Source organism: Propithecus coquereli, unplaced genomic scaffold (assembly GCF_000956105.1).
Source record: "Propithecus coquereli isolate 6110/MARCELLA unplaced genomic scaffold, Pcoq_1.0 Scaffold30, whole genome shotgun sequence".
NCBI classification, from domain to species: Eukaryota; Metazoa; Chordata; class Mammalia; order Primates; family Indriidae; genus Propithecus; species Propithecus coquereli.
In genome coordinates, this window is record NW_012148619.1 from 10,445,907 (window position 1) to 10,468,079 (window position 22,173).

Sequence of the window (22,173 nt, forward strand, 5' to 3'; positions counted from 1 at the left end):
GCTCCTCTGGACAGTAACAGTTTTTAATACTTTCCTTGTTTCTGATAATCTTGATAGTTTTGAGGACTACCAATCAGGAATTTTGTGGAATGTCCTTTAATTTGTATCTGTCCAATAATTTTGTTATCATTAAAATGACCTCGCCTGGGTTCCCTGAGCCATGTAGTCCCTTTCTCTGGCACTGCTACCCGCCATGGTAATTCAAACACTTTAGCCTCACTCACCACGGGCCATGATTTTTTTCAGTTCTCTAGGAATCATTCTAGTAGTGAATTTGCACCATTCTTCAGTGTTCTTGCCAAGGTGTTAAATATATCCTGAAAGAGGGTCCTCAGGTTAGAAAACTCCTTTTTTTTTTTTTTTCCCTAGTCTTACATTTTGGCTGAAGGGACTGATGATCATGGAAAAAGTGGGCCCCTGACAGTTTGGGAGGTAGCACTAGATACACATAGGTAGTTTAATTAGTGGAGCTCTGAGCGAATTAAGATTCCATTTTCAAGAAGTAAGATGATGTCTGGGTTTACCATGCACTGTTTAGCCCTTTGACTGGCACATAGTAAGTAGGTGGTCCACAAAAGTGCATTTCTTTTCTTCTCTTTCGTAGTTTTTCATGGTCTGGCCTTGGGAATAAGTTTGCACAGTCTGTTTCTTCAAGGAACCTTTGGCTGCCTGGGAAGATGAGATGAGAAATCAACTTATAGAGAGGCTTTATCCAAGATGATTCAGATCCTAAAAATCATTAAAGATATCTCTTTTTTTCTAGCAAGTAATGCTATTTTTCCTTTCATATTCAATAACTATTTCTTGGAATCATTCATAAACTCACAGAAGTTAAGCTAAATTTACATCTCAAGCTTTTGACCTGTGACCGCTGGTGCAGACAGACAGCAATATCTATTATTGGATAAAACAATCATTAACAAAAGCCAAAGTCCAAAAATAAACCTTTAATGGAAGGAAAGATAGGCTTGGTTGTATGCAAATTGCTAAGTAAACATTTAAAAATTGTACTAAAGTAATATTTTCCTTTAAGTGGTACATTTATAAACTTTATAGCCTCAGTAGTGAGACCATTTATTGAGTTATCCTTTATTGAACCCCACCTGTGCCTGCTACTGTATTAACTATTTTAGCTATTTTATAAGCATTATCTTATTTAGCCCTCACAACTACCCTTCACAGTACTATTCCCATTTCACAGCTGAGGACACTAGATCTCAAAGTTTTCATAATTTTGCTCAAACCTGTAGTGTGGAACAGAGTTTGGAAAGGAACCAAGATTTGTCCGAAAGCATGGTCCGTGTACCATGATACCTTATCTTAAAACTAAATATATATTTTTGCCTTACAAAGTCACAAGTTGATTTTTAACTCCACTTTTCCCCCATTCCCCATGTTTTGTATTTCATGCAAGATTTCCAAGTTCAATGAGTTATTCAAAGCCAGATCCCTTTAATCAAGATATAAGACCTCTCTTAGAGAAAAATATATATGGCTTAACTATAGATGAACAGACAGAGCCACACTTCCTAAAGATAGAATTGTTCCTATTGAGACAGAACATTATCAGTTGATCCTTACAAGTAAATTATAGAGAAGCTCCTAAATTTAACACAGAGAGATGAAATCAAACATAACTGTTTCTATTAAATATTATTAGCTATTATTAGTAGGTATTTTGAGGTCTACTTGCTCTTTTTTAAATTTTTTTTTCCTTTGAGAGTGAGGTTAACTTTAATCCCCTGGGCATTTTGGGGGCATTTTCATTCTTTCGTGCCTGAAAATAAGCACATCAAGAAGCCAGGCTTACCGGCAGAAATCAGGGCAGCAGAACACAACAGCAGCAGTGTGGGGCTTTCCCTCCCCGTGGGTGGGAATGCTGTGTGCATGTGGGAGAATGTCAGAGGATGAGCCCCTTCCTGCTCTCAAGCATTTTCCCAGGGGAGACTTTGCCAGGGTGTGGGGGCTGGAGTATCAGAACATTCTGGAAACTTCTATGATCAGAAACAAAGTACCAATTACTGGCCTAAAAGTTGGCTTGAGGCAATTGCAGGAAGTCAGCCAAATGTATTCTGCAACTTTATTCAAGTGCCTGGCATACATATCTCTTTTACAGAGGGTGACTACATGTCTTGGTTTGCTCAGGACAGCCTCAGTTTATGTCCCTTCCCAGTATCATAGTGCCACTTTTTTTTTTTCACTGTCAAAGTGTGGCCAATTAGGATGATGAATCATAATAAATTGCATCATACCCCTATTTAGAGACGACGCTTCTATCTTTGCATCTCCATGCTCCTACTAGATTGTAGATATCTTGGCACTATAAACCAAGCTTCATTTATCTTGGCATACTTCCTGAACATAGCTTTCAATCTTTTACATAGCTTGCACTCAACAAATGCTTGTTTTATTAAATCAAGTTCTATATTAATATCCCACTGTAGTGGGAAAAAAAAAGAGAAAACAACTAATATATATGGAGAAACTATTGTGTGGTAGACACTGTGTTGGACACTGATTTATATTATCTCTTCTGGTATTTATAACTGCCCTGTAAGGTATTTCTATTTTGTGGAAGAAGAAGCTCAGAGAGGTTACCATAATCAGCCTAAATTTTATAGTTAGTAAATAATATAGCAAAAATGCAATTTAGTTCTATTTGGCATCTAAGCCCAAGATTCTGTTACCATTCTTCCTACTTTTCCCTGACTACGTATACCAAGTATCCATGTATAATGCCTTTACAGTTTATAATACATAATAGTATGGAAACCTCGAAATAGCCCCTTAAGGTAAATATTATCATCTTCATTTTAAGGTAAGGGCTATGAGGCTCATAGAGTTGGTTGGTTTGTTTTGCTCAAGGTCACACTGCAGATTAGCAGTGAAACTGGGCTCAAACTCAGTTCCTTTTGTTTCAGATTCTAAATTTTTTTTGACCTGATATTTTAAAAAATACTGAAAATGGGGAAATAGCTCACCCAGTGATATCCTTAGCCTCCTAGAAGTAATTATACCCTCCACATCCCATCCTAACTCCCTTCCTCAGGGAAACTATATGCAGCTTTTTAACTTATACTGATTATAAATTCTTAAAAATAAAATAGTGCATGTATTTGGCTTACAATATGTTTACCCAAGGTTGTTATCAAAAGTGATTATGATTAAAAATCTCACAGTGTATCTTTCCTAATTGTTAATTTTTGCTACTAAACCATGCTTTGCCGTTAGAAAAAACTCAGCTATCCCAAACATCTCACAGACCTTGAGCAAAGTCTCATAATTTGAAAAGATACACGGCAGGGACAAGGAGTGGTATTTTGAACTCGGAATGTGGTAGATAAACATATATTATAATCTCATCAATATAGGCATTCCTACAAACAGACTTATTTAAAAACAAGTAGAAATTAGCTTCTCCAACCTGTGTTTGTCTCATGGAGGCACTGCTATTGTAAATATTTTCCCATTAATTTTTCTTTCTAATCCTGTAGGATTTTAAAATATATACAAGATCATTTGAAAATGTGCTTCCTTCACACATTCTTCTTCAAGTTCTAGTTTATGATTTTCCATAACACTGTTGCTCCACAGGTAGACTGAAATAACTCTGACTTAGGAAAGCTTAAAACAGTTGCAAAATGGCCATACTCTTGCTTTTCCGAGTGTAAAAATGATATGATGTTACTTAGAAAATATAATGGCTACAAATACCTACAGCATCACAAAACAGAGTCAACTGTGGGCTTACCCGACAGATTTCAGCTGAGCCAGATTTTGTTTTAGCACATTTGTAAGAATATTTCCACCTTATATCGAAAGAGCTCATATAAAAAGATAGAAAGAAATTATATAATAATATACAAAACAAGATACTATATCAGTACAATGCAGAATAGAGCAAAGACCAGGGAATTCCCAATTAGGAGTATGACTTTTGTTCCCCTAGGTGGGGAAATAAATATTTATAGGTGGTGATACAGTAGTTCCTGTTAATTTTCCCAGACTTTGTTCTTTTCTAGAACAGTGCTGGAAGCTGCTGGTATGACTATTGAAATGTGATAAATGTCAATAATAATGACAATAATAGGTAGCATTTTTGAAGTTCTTATGATGTGCTTGACTCTGCGTGAGATAGTTGACACCCATCTCTCACATCTCAAATTCTCACAACAGTCCAGTGAAAAGTGTCCCATTTCCACTTTAAGGGTGAGCAAGGTAAATACTAACAAAATGAAGTAACTTGTTTAAGGTCATAAAGTTGATAAATAGCTGAGCAAAACTTTGAACTTAGCTTTATCTGACTCATATGCCACCAGTCTTCATTTTTAATAAGAGCTTCCACTTAATGAGCACTTAAATACATATCAGTCATTTGATGTTTATGATTTCATTTAAATTCATTAACTTCATCCCAAATCCATAAATAGGGCCAAAAGCAAGCTTCAGTGAAAAACTAAAGAAAATAAAATAAATGCAAGCTCCCCAGCAAGGGAGGACTAGCTAAAAAACTTTACATGAGATCTATATGTGTCTGCCTATAGATCCCCTTCAGAAAGGTAGGCTGGGAAATAGTACTAAATTATTCTTATACTACTTGCTCCTCCTGCTATGCCCTGTCTATGAACTAGGTATAATCCTTTAGTTCGTGAGGAAGAAACTTTAACTCAAAGAGCTAAAGCAACTTTCTCCAAAGTTGGTAGATGGCTGATGGCTGAGCTGGAGATGTGAATTCAGACTTGTCTGACTTTAATGTGAGAAGCAGCATTTCCCATTGATTTAAATAATTTTTAAACAGTCACCTGAAAAGTTGAATCCTGATGGGAACTCCTTTTATGAGGAATTTCTCATGTATCATGAAACAAAATCAAAACCATCTAGGGCCTGGCAACTTACTTAGTGAAGTGATCAAGCCTTTTAAGTAGAATTCCCAAAGATGTGCTCACACACACACACACACACACACACACACACACACACACACACACACACACAAATATCACTCAGAGATTCAGCACCTGAAGAAGAGTGACCTGTGGACTTCCTGATTACCTCCTTACGAAGGAGGATAGCAATGTCTTTGATTTGTCACCAAACACTCGAGAACATAATCACCCAGATCATGACAGTATCGAAAGAAAAATCTTGCAAAAATGTGTGAGTAGTGGTAACTACAGCATACAGTTTTTTAGCAATGACTCAGTTGAAACCATGATTTGGATGACAATGTTCACCCAACAAATGGGACACATTTATTTGTATATTCTTAGTGATGACAAACATTCACTGGCTTTCGGTTTAGGAAATATGCAAAAGTCATTCATTCACAGTGATGCCTACTGATCTGCGGGGATGACATGTGGAGCATTGGAATTGATAAGAAACAAGGGACTAAAGAGCTTCAGTGGTAACTGATAGAATTGCCTCTGAATTTGCGTGAAGTATATTTCCAAAGAATTTTAGTAATTAAAAAGACACTATTAAAACTTGCTTCAATTTAATTAAAATTCTATTTGTTTATAAGGTACTTGAGAATTTTTTCCCCTTTTATGGCTTATTCATAAGTCCTATTTTAATACCTGTAAGCCCAAGACAAAAACGCAATTCTTTCCCTTTTTTGCTTATTTAGCAAAATCAGGCCCATAGTAGATCATGCTGGTGGTTTCCCCTTTAACATTCTGTAATGGAGGGGTCGCTTGGGATCTATGAGACAATTAGCAAAGGACCTTCACCGTCATGCTCGATTACCCTCCCAATGGAATATTCTGCTAAATGTTCTACTTGTGTACTGTGGAATTGTGCTGCCACTAGTCTGTTTTAATGTCAAGTAATGTTCTCTGCTGGCCTTTGTAAGTGAACTCTGAAATTTGCCTCTTAAAGGTTTGCGTCAACATCTGTTTTCTCATTTGTTAAGTGTGTGTAGAATGAGTGAATAAAGGCTTAACTATAGTCACATTTAGTTACAATCAATTCTGGGAATCTGATAGGATGGAATAAAAATTTCAGTTTTTATTTATGTAGGAACATGTGTTTGTGGGTAGATAAATATTTCAGCCTTAAAATAAAAGCTTGGAAAAATATCTTAGTTTTTTTCCCCTAGTAAAACAGGAATTAAACATAAGTTCTAAAGATGGAAGGGACTCCTGCCATTCACATAATTTAGTTTAACTTACTGAGTTTCTACCATGGGACAGGAACTTCTAGGTACTAAGGGTACATCAGAGAGCAGAATACAGAAAGCCCTTTAGGAGCTTACATTCTAGTAGAAGGATGTTAACATTGTAAATATATAGTATATTAGTAGAAGATACATCTTATGAAGAAAAATACAGAAGAGAAGGGAGATTTGTAGTGTAGGGGTTTATAAGTTAAGTAGGTTAGTCAAGGAAGGTAATATTTCAGCAAAGACTTGAGAAAGTGATTTATTTACTTACATTGATCGAATTTATCTAGTTATTAATCTGGCATATTATCATTTTAACAAATGTGGTAGCTAAGAACCAGAGAAATTAAGTGACGTGTCCAAAATCACAAGATGGTTTAGTAAGAAGGTAGAAAATGAAATTTGGTGTTTCGTTGCAGCTAAAGGATGTTTCCCATCTAACACAAAAGAGCTTGGGAAACAAATGTTTCTTTTTTTCTAGTGAGGATATATGAATGAAACGCAAGTGTCAACTCCTCAAATCCTTCAGCCTTTCCAAATTACCCTTCCCTTCAATAAGGAATGGGGAAAAATGAAAAAATAAGAAACAGTACAGTCAATGGCTACATCAATTAGAAGACACATTCCTATATCAGAAATGTTAAGCGCAGTCTCAAATGGCCAAGGCCTGTTCATGTGCTTTTTTTCCATTCTAGCTAAAATAAATATGGTGTGTATAGTCTGCTCTTAGTAACATTGCAACAATGGTGTTCTTTTGTGGATACTCCATCTCTCCAGTTCTTTACCCTTTCTTTCCTTTGGTATCATTCAATGTCCTTAAATTCTCTTTCTCTCTCCCATTACAACTTGTTCCATGAAAGCTGCAGAACCTATTTTACACTGCAGAGACTATTAATGTTGACAATTACAAGTTTAACTTATTAGGCAGGTGGGTAATTGGATGGTAGGACTTTGTTGGGGCCATGCGTATGTAGCAGGTGATGGTGTTTACATTCTCATAGGAGTTTGAGCCTTACGCTAAAGGAATCAAATATCAATGGTGGCATTTGGTGGACCTGAAAGGGGGTGGGGCAGCAGTAGGGTTTCTTCAGGTCAAAGGGGCACATTTTCCTTCTTCCTTCTCCCCATACCAACATTTCTGATGTAGGAATATGACTTCTAATTGATGTAGCCATTGAATGTACTGGTTCTTAATTTTTCCCCTGAAAAGGTATTGAAAAATTAATTATCAATTATTAATTTATTAAAATTATTAATTATTAATTAATAAATTGATGCTATGCACAAATCTTGCATGGAGTGAATCTTAGTTGAAAGAAGAAGAGGGTTTGAGGACATTGCATGCTACCAAAGGGAAGAAAGGGTATATATGTAGGAAATAACTAAATAACTGAAAATTAATAAATTGATGCGGTGTCTTATAATCAGCAAAATGTTGAAAGCAAGGAATACTTTACTATGAGAGACATGAAGCTTCCTTCGCATCCCAGATATTAACCACTCTGCTCCCCAGAGAGTGGGGGAGAGCAGAGTGGTTAATAGAATAATGGGAGTCATGTAGATAATACTGTTTCTGCATGAAGCTTAATTAAAACCAGCAGTACTCATTGAATCTTCAGTTATATGCTTTTAGTATTCAACCTTGGGACTTCCTGGATATAATGATAATGTTTTGAACCAATATTAACCTGTCTCACACAAGTTGTTTGCGTGTCTTGTAGATTAAATATTAGCGCTTAAGTGGTGTTAATATTAAAGTATAAAGTAGTCAAGCCTCTGAAAGCCAAATAAAGTTCTGGTTTTCTTCTGAAACTACTGAACAAAAACACATTATATAATTAGAATACATCATGGTAAAAATAATTAAAAGCCTAGGTGAAGGTAGATATGTTAAAGACTTAGTTTGCCATTAGCGTTGATACTATCAATTCCCCAAATCTAGAGGAAGAATTTAAACAACAGCCCACAGACAGCTGCTGGGAGAGTCTTCATATCTTTATTTGTAACTAAAAGCATATTTTAGCCATCAGAGTTTTCTGGGGCCTAATTCAAATTCACAGAGCAAAACAGGGAGGGAGGACAGTATTCAGATCAAATCAGTAATCAAAGTAATCAAATCAGTAATCAAAGATTTATTCAAGTATCCAGATGTCAACAGTAAAATTAGAGTTTCTTCTATGTGACTGAAAACGTTTCTGTCTTTGAACATTATGGATAATTTTAGTTTTCTTTTTTATTATTATTTTTTTATGTTCTATAATGGCTACTATTAATTGGGTGTATGTACCAGGCTTTTTGCTTCTGTCTTTAAGGAATTGGTCATTTGCAACAGCTGACAGACTCCTCCAGACACTCACATAGATATTCCTAAAAATAGGTGGGAATAATTGCCCTGTGCAAAGTGAGTACAAAGTGAATGCTAAGAAAGCCTACTTTTTACAGGAGTTGGGGAGGAGCGACAGGAAAGGCTCCACAGAGGAGACTCAAACAAGATCTTGTAAAGTTGATGGCATCCTAGAGGTGGGTGGGGATGGCCATTGAGTATGAACAAAATGAGAAATTGTTCCCCAAAAGGCTTACTGGAAGTACTTTAGAACAGTTGACAGAGAGTCTAATGAGAGCAGAAACAGGATTTTCACCTTCAGTCACTCCTTTGTCCTGGTCCTGATTCTAACATAGCCGCTGGGTACAAGTATAGTAACCTGGTGAAAATGAAGGAGAGAGGGAAAAGATAATATTAAGGGCTATAAAGAATTTATTAAGTATTGGTAAATCCATTTTATGAGTCCTAGAGTCAATAGAGAACAAATTATTATGTTCAGGAGTGAGCCACTGTAAGCATGAATGTAGCCTGTGAGGTAGATCCAGGACTGAGAAGGTCAGAATTTTAGATTTAAATACTCATAATAACCTTGTAATGTATTATTATCCCAGTGTTCCAGGTGAAGTTTAGCAAAGTTAAATGCTTTGTCAAAAATATTACAGTTCACTCATGGCTGAGCCAGGATTTGAGCAAAGGTCTTCGGATTCCTCGTCCTTTGCTCCTTTCCATCCACACCCACTGTCTCCAGCAGTTGCCGGCACTCATCCTCCACCCTCCCGTACTCAGGAGAAAGACAGTGGTTGTGTTTGCATTTTACAGATTCCACCTCACCAATTAAAAATGCTGAGGTGGTCAACTTTTATCAATTTCATGTTTCCCAGTAATGTTTAACCTTAAGTTTAAAAAAAAAAACTAGGAGATAAAAGAGCATGTTATCTGGCAAGTCTAGTCCACCCCCAGTGGTTATTAATTTCAGGACACATCTGAATTCCTTCTCCATTGCATATGATCCAGGAGAGGAACAGACAGCTCTTGACCAGGGACAGATTTCAAGTTCTCATCTCTTGGTACTGATACTACTACCAGATTCTTCTTTGTAGTCAACTTTTGAGATCTTCTCTGAATATAACTTGGTGTCTGAAGATTCACACAAGTGCCTCTGGTCGTCACTCTCTTCCGGGAATCACCATCTCCCCTCTCAGCAAAGCCTCTGCTGTACGAAGATTTGCTTTTGGAAACATCTCCCTGAGACCTGGTTGAAAGTAACTCTCTGGTGCCATACTTCTCAGCATGGAGGTGAAGAACTTTGCAGTTTGGGATTATGTTGTATTTGCAGCCCTCTTTGTCATTTCCTCTGGCATTGGAGTGTTCTTTGCCATTAAGGAGAGAAAAAAGAGGACTTCCCGGGAGTTCCTGGTGGGAGGAAGACAAATGACGTTTGGTCCTGTAGCCTTGTCTCTGACAGCCAGCTTCATGTCAGCTGTAACTGTTCTGGGGGCCCCTTCCGATGTCTATCGCTTTGGGGCATCCTTCATACTCTTCTTCATTGCGTATGCATTTGTCGTCATCTTCACGTCAGAGCTCTTTCTCCCTGTGTTCTACAGATCCGGCATCACCAGCACTTACGAGGTAAGAGAATTGCTCCCTTCTTCTCTATTTCAGCAGGAATTATTATTTTCTCTCTACTCAAAGGATTTTTGTTATTCTTATTTGTTTTTCTTATTATCCTGATGTACACCTGGTACTTGAAGAACGCTCACTTATCTTCAGAGCAATTACACATTATGGGAAAGACATTAAAATGTTATTGTAAAGAAGCCTAAGCTTTGGATACAGACACACCTGTTTTCCCATCTGTATAATGGAAATAATGATGTGAATCCCATAGGGCTATTTCGATGATTAAATGAGAACCTGTATGTAAACATCTAACACATTGCCCTGTTGTAGGAGGTTCTCAATAAAAGAGGGCTGATGTTATTATTATTTGGCATCATTATTCTAAAATGAAAACAGAACAAATATCATGAGAATTGCAATTTTCCAGCTGAGAAAACTGAAATACAGATAAATGACTTAGTTAAGATTGAATAGTGGGTAAAATCTACTGAGAACCTATCATTGTCCGGTATCTCTGTTTACTGGCTCTTCTATCAGACAGTAGAGAGCATTTAAATACAGATTATTAGGAGGCTTCAATTTTTAATGGGAAAATGATAACATTTTTGAAAAATAAAAAATATTTTAATAGGACAGAAAAGTTAAATAATACAAATATGGGAATTATTTTAATCAAAGAAAAATGAGGCAGTAGTGTTTTGGCTTTGCAATAATTCTCAATAAAAACATCATGTTCAAAATTGAGTTTTCGTGTCCAATATTTGTGTGATCATGAATAAGTTCCTATTAAAAATGGTGTTTATTTTCATTGTCCAACATCATCCCTACTAAGTCACAGAACAAGACTAATAACTGACCATTTTTTTTTTAATTCTGTAAGCTAAATGAGTTACTCTAGATTTGAAAAGCCATTCAGGCACATGGACACTTTCTGGAAGGTCTTAAAACTTATGATTCCCCAGATGATCATATCCCAAATATTCAACATGAACTCCCCCTTCCCCATAAAGAAAGTAGTTAGGTTGGCTCATGCAATGGCACTACCCGGGTTGTAGATTCAAGAGAAAATGACTACATTTATACTTAGTCCTAAAAATGTACACATATCCCATTGCTCATTAATGTGCTTCTGAAAATATAAATATGTTATAGGTTTTTCCATTCAACTGTGAAGGTTGGACTCCCAAAGATATTACTGAGTTTTCTGTTTTCTTTTTTAAACAAAACAATGCATTTAAAAAGGATTGCCTAAGACTACTAGAGAGAGAGACAAAATGAGAGAGAGAAGAGAGAAAACTTAGAAAATACAAGTTCAATTTCTAAGTCCATTGCTTACCAATAGGACCACTTTATGTGCAAATTATTTAGCATTTCTCAACTCAAATTTACACATAGAAAATAACTTCCTTCTTTCATGAATGTTTAGTTTAAAGTGAAAGAGCTTTTTAAGTTATAAAAAACTACCTAGATATGGAATATAATTTTATGACTGTCTATTCATTTAGTAAATACTCATTAAGCATACTCTATATTCTAGGCATTATTGTTTTTCCACATTTTTTTCTAGAGGTGGGGTCTTACTATGTTTCCTAGGCTGTTCTTGAACTCCTGGGCTCAAGTGATCCTCTCTCCTGCCTCAGCCTCCCAAGTGGCTGGGACTAAAGGCATATACTACCATGCTGGGCTTGTTCTAGGCATTCTTCTAGGTCCTGGAGATAACGCATTGAACCAAGTTCCTGCCCTCATGGAGCTTACTTTATAGCAGAAAAGGGCAGTCAATAAGACAATCATAAGACAAATTTATATGGCATTTAAATGTGTGCTAAGCACTGTTCTAACTACTTTATGTGTGTTAACTCACTTAGCTTTAAAAAAAAATCTTTTTTAGATAGGTATTATCATCCCCATTTAACAGACTAGAAAACTGAGGCACATAAAGTAAATTGCTCAATGTCACTTGGCTAGCAAGTAGCAGTTTTTCAAACCAGGCAGTTTAACTTTAGAGATCATAGTCTGAATCACTGTGCTATCCTGCCCTGCAAAAGACAATAAAGAAAAAATAAATAGGATAAGGCAGAGAGAAGCAATGCTAGTTTAGGTGGAGAATCTCCATAATTCATAGAGGGTGGTCAAGTAAAACTTCAATGAAAATAGGGCACCTACATAGAGACCAGGAGAAAGCAAGTGATTGCATCAGACAGGGGAAGAACATGGCGGGCTGAAGGAGTCACAGATGCAAAAGCACTAAAGAAGGACCAAAAAGAAACCAATCGGCATGAAGAAGAGTGAACAAAGGGGACGATGGTACAAGGTGAGATGAAAGAGGTGGGAGGGCCCAGTTACATACAGTAGTGATCCCGGTGAGGGTGGTGCCACACAGAGGGAGCACTTTGGATATTTGTGGGAAAATTTGGTTGTCACAATGATTAGGGGCCACTACTGAAACTTGAGGAGTGGGGGGCAGAGACTCCAGATGTCTTGCAACGTGTAAGACACACATACACAAGAAATAATTGTACCCGGTACTGCATGATCTTTTAATGCCTAATGTTTGGAAACTACTATAAATATAAATTAGTAGTACTTTAGTACATAATAACTTTTTAAAATCAAAAGTTATGGTCACACACACACACTATAAATTAGTGCATTTTCTAGAAATCAAAATGAAATAAAAACATTGCCTTGAAATGATTGAGCAATTTACTTATCCTGAGCAATGTGTCTATTTCATGTACTCAGTACATGCTTAGCTGTAACTAATTTTAGAAAAATGGTTCAATCACTACGAAAACAATTAAACCAATTGTATTATGTAACTGAGGAGATTTGAGACTCCTTTTAAATTAATAAATTAGTACAGGTATAGGAAATACAAGGACTTCTTTGGATTTAATTTACAAAATTGTTTTTTAAATATTTACTATTGTTGTTTGCTATATATTTTAAAATTTTTAGTATCCTAATGATAAGATATCTGGAGTCTACAAAGTACAGATGAGGTTACTTGGGATTGCCTCTTGCTTTATAAAATTGGCATTATGGCATAGGGGTTAGACGCATAGAGACTCTACACTCAGTCCACTTGGCTGTGAATGCCAGCTCTGCCACTTGCTGTTTTCATGACTTTGGGGGGAAATGTTAACTTTTCCATACCTGCTTTTCATGTGTGTAAAACAGTGGTAATAGCAACATCTATCTCAAAGGATGTCTGTGAGGAGTAAATGAGATATTACATGTAAATACCTTTAACAGAGCCTGGCAAATGGTAAATGCTATATAAGAGTTTTGTATTATAGCTGTTGTTGTTGTTGTTGTTTTTTGTTGCTGTTCCCAGATTTATACCACTCAACCTCTTTGTAGCATCTTGAATTTCTCTTTCTTTGTTCACTCTCCATTCTCTATTACATATTCAAAGATACGCTTTCAAGGGTCTTTTCAAGTTCTTAAGATAGAAAGAGGTGGAATCTATTTCCCTACCCTGTGAACCTGAGCTGGTCTTGTGACTTACTTTGACCGCTAGAATGTGGCCAAAATGATGTGTGAGTTTGGAGCCGAGGCCTCATGAGGCTTGTAGTTTCTGCCTTTGTCTTTTTGGAATGCAGCCCTAATACTGCCTTGTAAGAAAGCTGGCATAGCTGGACTAGCTGCAGGAGCAGGAATGGACACATAGCAAAGAACAGAGACACCCAGCCCACAGCCAACGCCAACTGCCAGCCATGAGAGTGAGGCCATGTTAGACCTCCTTGCTCAGCTGTCTTCCAGCTGATTGCAGCCACATGAGAGTCTTGATGAAACAAGCAGAGAAGCTACTCAGTTTATCCTCAGAATTATGAGAAATAATACATATTTGGTTTTGGGGTGGTTATTTACAGCAATAGCCAACTAATTTAAATGCCTTGATATGCAGTGGAATTTCAAGACTAAGATATGCCATCTGTGTTACTTTATCACTACCTTGCCCCATGTCAAAGCATAAGGAATCGTTCTCACCCTCCAGTTATAAATTAGGCTCAGCTCATTTGCAATATCATACATTTTCATTATCTCAATTGGACGGTTTATAATTAGTCTCATTATGTTATCTTCACTTTAGTTAAGGTTATTTCCTTCTTTCTCTTATCATATACTAGTAAATCCAGTCTGTTAGTATTTACCCTTAACACTAGTTTATAAGCTAATGCCTACCTGCTCTCTCATTTTTCTTGGACTTCATGGCTTCTGAACTACTTACTTCTCTTCAATCCAATGTTTTCATTATGATAATGCACAGATTACTACTTCACTATGTCTTATTCAATAGTGATTTCTGAGCATTTATACACTGCACACTTTTTTTGGTAAATTGCTTTCTGTTTATTATAGTAATTATATTTATATTTTGAGTAATTAGATGTTTGGATATACAATATTATTTCAGCAAAATAAATGGTGTTATAAAATATTTGTTATAAAATAGATATTTAGGTTCTGATAGGGTCTGAACTAATGTTATGAAGCCTTTTAGGTCATGGTAAGGATTGGCTTTTACTCTAAGTGAGATGGGCCATTACAGTGCTTGGGCAGAGGAGTGACATGATGTGATTTTGTGTTAAGAGGATTACTTTAGCTGGATATTGAGAATGATTGTATGGTTTTTGACTGCTGAATCAGAGGGACTAATCGGGAGTCTATTGACATAATCTGGGCAAGAGATGATGGTAACAGGGTGGAAACAGAGGAGATAATGTCAGTGGATATGTTTTTAAAGTGAGGGGTAGGCACCAGGATTCTTTTACAAGTTGGATATTGGGAGTGAGAGAAAGAGGGGAGTAAAGATTGGTTCTGTGTAATCTGGGTTTGAAACAATATGAAAAGTGGAGTTGCTATTTTCCAAAATGGAAAAGCGTGTAGCTGGATCAAGTTTGTGGTTCTAAAAATAATCCAACATAATGTTGTTTAAGTGTCACCTCTGGTATTTTTAAAAGCAAGCATGAAGCATGCAACTCTTCCATTGCATTTTTACTTTTGACTATAGAAATAGCTTATATACACACACTAAAGGTGACCACTGAGTGAATGAGTGAATATAGTAAGAGGAAAAGCTAATATATTTTTTCATGTGTAAAATTATGCAGTTGTAATAGCCTTTCTTCTTTCACAGATGAGAAATCAGAGGCTTAGATCACAAAGCAAGATATCAGCAAATCTCAAACTGGAATTCAGGGAACCTGACTTCTGATCCAGGTGTTTTTCCACACAGCCTTCTCCCAGTACTGTTCCTGTAGTTTTGCTGAATTGACTGAATTGAGTGGAACTAAACTGAGATGTGAAGATCATTAACTTTGCAGCTTCCTACAGCAGTATTCTCATGGACTTACCATTTTGCAGGATTAATTTCCCCTTTGCTTTCTCAGACTTCACATGCCACTCAGCCCCAAAGCTAGTACTACATATTTTTGGTTTTTGTTACAACATCTCCCCAATTCTAGTACCAAGTTTTGTCCTGGGTACCTATTGCTATGTAGCATACCACTCAAAAATAAATGTCTCAAAACAACAATTGTATTTGCTCACAATGCAGTGGACGAGCAATTTGGCCTGGTTCAACTGGGCCCCAGAAGGCTCTTCCGTTGCTCTTGGGGCATCTATGTGACTTCCATCAGGTAGTGAATTGGCGAGGGGCTCTCTTGTCCAGGGAAATGCAGATGACACAGCTTGACTATGTTACATTTAGTCTCTTCCTCTGGTAGACTATCCTGGGTCCTTTATGTGATGGAAAGAAGTTCCTATCAGCAAGAGGAAAACGCCTCATTACAGAAGCATTTTTAAAGTCTCCACTTGTATTATATTGGCTAGAAATATCACTGTCTTAAGTTGTGTTCCCCCAGAAGCAGATCTTGAGACAAGGATTTGAATGCAAATTGATTTTGGGGGAAGTGATCCCAGGAAGCACGAATAGGCAAGTGGCAAAGTGAAACAGGGAAGGAAAAGAAGCCAATAAAAAGTGTACTTTTGAGCAGGTTACCACGGTGAGCAGCAAGGGTTCAATTGTACTGGGGACTGGGGATCTCTAAAAGACAGTGTAGAGCGTGTCTCAGTGTTGTCCTCTCTGAAAGGCAAGGAAGCCAGAGTCTTTTTTTTGTCCATCTCCATTTAGTCATTGGCTAAATGCCAGTGACAATACCCCCAAGCATTTCTTATCTTCTCTGTGCAAGGGCTGAGAGAAAGCCCTCAAGCAGATAATCACAGGCACTTTTAGTGCCATCCACATGTACTGGAACAGTGAGTGTCAATACGCTATGGGTGATGCACCCATAGGGACTACTACGGTCACTAAATTCTATTATATTTCTAGCCCTGCACTTGGCATTATAATACATTATGCCATTTGATTCCTATAATCATCTATTTTAGGAAGAGATAACTATGGCCAACTGGAGTAACTAATCTTCCCAAGGGCATGGGATTTGAACCCAGGTTGTCTTCAACAAAAAAGTTTTGCAGTGTTTTTTATCCTATGATTGTTGAGATTTTGACTCCTCACTGACTTCTCTTCTTCTGAAAGAATATTTTCTTTATACCTAGTGCCCTGAGTCACACATTCACAGCACTATAATCTGGCTCACAATTCACTGAATGTATCATCTGAAGAAAGAGGGCCTGAAAATAAGATTCTTTTTTTTTTTTTTCCCTGCGAGATGGGAGAATCTAGATGGGTTAAGTTGAGAAATGTGGGTTAATGTGAAATGGAATCATAATAATACCAAGAGGAATTCCTTGTTTTAAGAAGGGCTGTGAAACAACATTTATGTATTGTTCTTAGGAAAAGGGCAAATCAGTAGTTAACCCCTGATTTAATCAAAATGACTTTTCTCAAATTCAGATAAGAACTACTACCAAGTAGAAACTACTAACAAGAAATTGAATCCTCAAGATGTTGCTTTTAAAATTTATTTTTTTCATTCAGTATATGTTTATTATGCACTGGAAGACAGACAGCAATGTCTTCTAGAATACTTACTCAGAAAACCTTTCCTTACCTCCAACAGTAAGTCAGATCCTGCTATTTACTATGTTCACACCTAATCGTAACTGTTCTTCTAGTATATATCACAATCGTAACTTATTAATATAAATATTTGTTAATGGTCCCTTCATCTTGTCTCTAAGATCCCTTATGGCATAGACTGTATCATATTTGCTTATTATGATGTGTCAAGAGTACAATATGAAAGGCAAGTAACAAATATTTTTTGAATGAATACATACATGAAAAAGATGAAAATGAACAAAATAGAACACCGCTTCTATGCATCAGCGATGATAAATGTGGTAGGCTGAAAAAATCACCACCCCAACCCAAATATATATCCATGCCTAATTCCTAAGAGCTGTGAATGTTACCTTACATAGTTAAAAAAAAAAAAAAGTGGAGATCATTTCAAATGTAATTAAATTGAGGATCTTGAGATGAGAAGATTATCGTGAATTACCCAGGTGGATATTAAATATAAATATAACTATAGATATCTCTATAGCAGGGAGGTAGTTGGAAATTTCATAGACGAAAAGGACGGCAATGCAACTCTGGAAGGAGAGATTGGCAAGAGGCAACCAGAAGCTAAGGTCTGCCAGCAGCCACCAAAACTCAGAGGCAAGAAGCAGATTCTTCCCTAGAGCCTCCTTAGGAAGTACAATCTGGCCAACACCTTGATTTGGGCCCACTGAAATTCATTTTTTACCTCTGACCTTCAGAATTGTCTGAGAATAAATTTCTGTTGTTTTAAGCCAACAAATGGGTGGTAATTTATTACAGCAGCCACAGAAAATGAATATAATAAGATAAACAAACTCAACACCAAAGTATAAGACAGCAACTGATAACCGTGACAGAGGTTTAATATTAATGCTATGTGAACTCAGAGGAGAAAGTATGAGTATGGATAGGCATAGTGACTGGACCATTCTTGTTCAATGATGAAGAATTAGTATTTAATAAAAATTGGGGGAGAGAGTCTCTTCCGTTGAGAGTTCTGCCTAAACAAAGGAAAGGTCTGAAAAGTACAAAACGTGTTAGTTGAACAACAGATGCTGATTTTATGTGAAGAATAAACTATGTGAAGGTTAGTGATATGACTTAAGATATGGTCCAGACAGTAGAGGGTTTGGAGTATCAAGCCTGGGATGTGGGCTTTGTTTTGTCTGTGATAGGGAATCATTGAAGATTTTTAAGAAACAGAATGACGTGATTAGAGCTCTGCTTTAAGAGAACCAATGTGGCAGATACGGGGTTGATGGGATGAATGGGCAAGGACTGGTATTAGGGAGATCAATTAGGGAGCTGAAGCAGGAATCCAGGAAAGAGAAAGTGAAGAATTGAGCTGAATTTGGAGCAGTAAAAATATAAAAGGAAATAATGGCTTCAGTGGGCCTAGTAGGAAGACTTCTGGGCACAAAGTCAGAAGACCTGAATTTTTATTCAAACAACCCACTTATTTTCTCTGACCATGATGAGAAGCATGAAAAAAGAATTGAGTTTTAATAGATCTTTGACTTTTCACACTCTATGCTTTTTTCCCTGTTGCTTCTAAGGAGACATACCATAAAATCACATTGTAAGTCCAAAGCATGAAAGTCAGAGGAGTATCAAGAAAAAAAGGACCCTCTTAGCAGCTCTTATCTAAAACTCACCAGCTCTGAATGTCTTTCTGTTCTCTCTAGTACTTGCAACTACGATTCAACAAACCAGTTCGATACGCAGCAACAGTCATCTACATTGTACAGACGGTAAGAGGTGGAAATTGTGGGATTGCAAGATACAAGTGTGTTTACTTTAGGGGCAACTAACTGGATTAATGGACAGATTTTAATACTAAGAAGACACTACTTTCTTCCAAGGATAGCACTTTTAAGATATGTGATTACCTTGAGAGGTATTGACATTGCACAGATCCCACAGATCTGGACTAAAAATAAAGGTATATTGTAAGCCACAAGGGAAAAAAAACACATTTTCTCAACATTTATTTCACTCCTATTTAACCTGTATGAATTGCGTTAGCTATGGAATTGTCAGGTAACTGCCTCTTTTTTTTATTGTTTTAAATGAGTTGAACCAGAAATGCCAGGTTTGCTGAAAGTCATTTTAAGACAATATTCCTAACCAATATTCCTACTTCTCTCTTATGGACTCCTTTCCAGCCCTTTGGGCTTTAAATTGCCTCCATGTTGCCCCAAGCTTGCCTGTGGCATGCCACTGGTGTGTTTTCTACTTCTAAGGAAAGTACTTTCTGCTAGAAGATAAGCTTCTTCCCTCTTAATCAACACTCCCACTCACTGACGGAAGGATTAAAGCGAGAAAATAGGAGAAAAACAGTCCTCCTTGACCTGCCCACAGATATTTACCTTTGAAAATCCCCACATGAATCTCTAAATGGTTGAAATTCCATTTAAAACAAAATGGAATTGTACCAATTTCCATCAGTGTAGTGGTTGCCATTCTGTGAATTAGAAGATATATTCATTATGTGGATCACCCATGTTGTTAGTCTTCCCCGCACCGTACTTTATCCTGACAGATTCTTTCCATCTCCACTCTGGATTTTATGTTTCCTCAAACTGCCAGAATGTGCTTCTTTTCCTTAGTAAAGTGTCCCATAAAGTCAGCAGAGAGCCCATTGTGACGTGTGTTCATGAGGGGAGTGGAGACAAGGAGAGCATATCAAAAACTCTTGAAGCCTATTTCTGTGTCCCTTAGAAATATAACAAATACAACCATAAAATCTCAGAACTAGTAGGTGTCTTGAAAATCCAACCCTGTTCCTCCATCTAACACTTATATCCTCTCTAGAATCTAGTGACAGTGGTGAACAACGTCACAATCAGAGTGGATGGGGATGAAATGTCTGGTGAAGGAAGTACATCTCTAAGGTCAACAAAGAACTTCCTAGGCAGTTAGTTTTTCTTCCCATGTCACTTCCTAACTGCTCACCTGATTCTTGTTTCTCCACCAGATTCTCTACACAGGAGTGGTGGTGTATGCTCCTGCTCTGGCACTTAATCAAGGTGAGTTCTTGACATTCCCTTGGGCATATTCCACCCAGTTTATGCCTGAACTCTTACTTCGGAGAATTACACATAAATTATCTTGTTGGGGAGATATTTCTCTGGTTAGGGAGCTATGGTTTACTGTAGATGTTACTACATAAAGCTTTAAAGTTGAGCATTGAACATAATGCAGTTATTTGATTTTGCTTCACACGGTTTTAAATATCAAGCTTGATTGCTTTTGTTTTGTTTGGGTATTTTTTGGTTTTGTTTTTTTAATCATCAAAATTATGACAGCTTTGGTATTGTATGTGAACAACCACTAGGTAAGGTCATCTATAATAGATGATTCTTTTTCAGTGATTTCATGAAGTGGATAATCTGAGTACAAGAGTAAAAGGGGCATGTAATAATTACATTAAGATTTGTAGTTTGATCCTTTTGAGGAAATAAAATCCTAGAAACAAAAAGAAAAGAAAAAAATAAAAGTGAAAATAAATTTTACAATGACACCCACCATATAGAAAGTCCTTAATATTCAATTTAATTGAGCTATGTTCTTATATTGAGAAATACTAATTCATAGTTGATGATCAGGTGGTTTTAGAGTACTCAGATAACTTTGTCAGGGAAAACAAAAAAAAACCCTCAAAACCAAAAAATATTTGGACCAAAAATTGGCAGCTACAGAATCTTAGAAGGAAAAATTTGACTGAACATTACATGAAATTTATGGACTGGTTAGAAGTGTAAAAATGTAATAAAAGAATCTTTCTCAAAGATGAAAAAATTTAATGAGGGAAAATTCTAATTTTATTTTATTTTTGTCCACAAAGAACATTGACAAAAATATTGTGACTTTTTTCTTTATAAAACTTGCTCTTTTACTTTTTCCAAAGAAAATTCTTTTAATATATGTTTTTCTTTTTTTCTAGTGACTGGGTTTGATCTCTGGGGCTCTGTGTTTGCCACAGGAATTGTTTGCACATTCTACTGTACCCTGGTATGTATCTAGCTGTGAAAAAGTATTTAGCACTACATCCTAATATGGGATAAGGGCAAATCTCCAACAATAGGCATCTAATTATAGCAGAAATTGCTATTCCAAAATTAAATAGAAGTATGTCAGCTTATCTGTTGAAGTTTCCTGAGGAAGGTGCCGTTATTTTATTTAAAATTCTTTCTAGTAGTAACCATTAGGAGAATTTAGGCTCTGAGCTCATTTCAAGAAAGCCATGCCTAATAAGAAAAGATCTGATGAAAGAAATGTCTCCTTGATAAGAGAGAGGTGATCCTATGCAACTTCTGAGAAAAAAAGTTTGCTTATTAATAGTGGTCATAAGCCATAAGTAGCATTTATACTTCATTGTCTGTTGGTTGAGAAATAACAAAATATTTGTATGAATGAACAGGATGGCTGGTATTTGGTAAACTTGAGGATTCCACAGCTTGTTTTTGTCTTATTTATGGGTAAGCCTGGATTACATTTAACATTTGGCTTTACACATGCTCTGTTTCTAATCAAGGAACCTGAGTGGTATTGGCAACGTATTTATATAATATAACTATTACAATTAGTTCAGCAAACATTCATTGAGCACCTATTGTTTTGCCCATACCCTACAACTAGAATCCTTACTATTCGGAGTCACTGTACCATGTGTGAGTTATAATTGACCAGTTAAGCATGTGGTGATGGTTCCCAGACAGTAGGATTCTCTTTCCTCTTCTATAGAGAAAAATAAAGTAATTGATATATCACGTAGGAGACCATTCATATATATTGGCATTATGTACGTATCACATATTCTGTAACATCTATTTTGATTATACACAACTTTAAAATGCCTTTATCTTTCTTTTTCATGCTTGCAAATTATTTCTTATACTCAAAGCTTTATCTTCATTTTTTTCATTCCATTCTCCCTACCATAATTCTATTCCAGACACACACCTCCTCCTACCTAAAAAATACCTTCCTGCTTCTTCCACCTTTGACCATGTATGACAGATCAGTTGCTCTGAGCTACCTGTCCAC

At 36.6% G+C, this 22,173-nt stretch overlaps 1 protein-coding gene across 1 annotated transcript in view; it reads left to right on the forward strand.

The window, feature by feature from the left end:
* The first annotated feature begins 9,443 nt into the window (after nucleotides 1–9,443).
* The window catches only part of SLC5A12 (solute carrier family 5 (sodium/monocarboxylate cotransporter), member 12), a 52,921-nt gene continuing 40,191 nt past the window's right edge, over nucleotides 9,444–22,173 (forward strand). Inside the window, exons 1-4 of the mRNA XM_012649604.1 lie at nucleotides 9,444–10,115; nucleotides 18,810–18,875; nucleotides 20,102–20,153; nucleotides 21,071–21,138. Coding sequence (XP_012505058.1) covers nucleotides 9,777–10,115; nucleotides 18,810–18,875; nucleotides 20,102–20,153; nucleotides 21,071–21,138 — 525 coding nt within the window. The 5' untranslated portion in view covers nucleotides 9,444–9,776. The remainder of the gene's footprint in view (nucleotides 10,116–18,809; nucleotides 18,876–20,101; nucleotides 20,154–21,070; nucleotides 21,139–22,173) is intronic.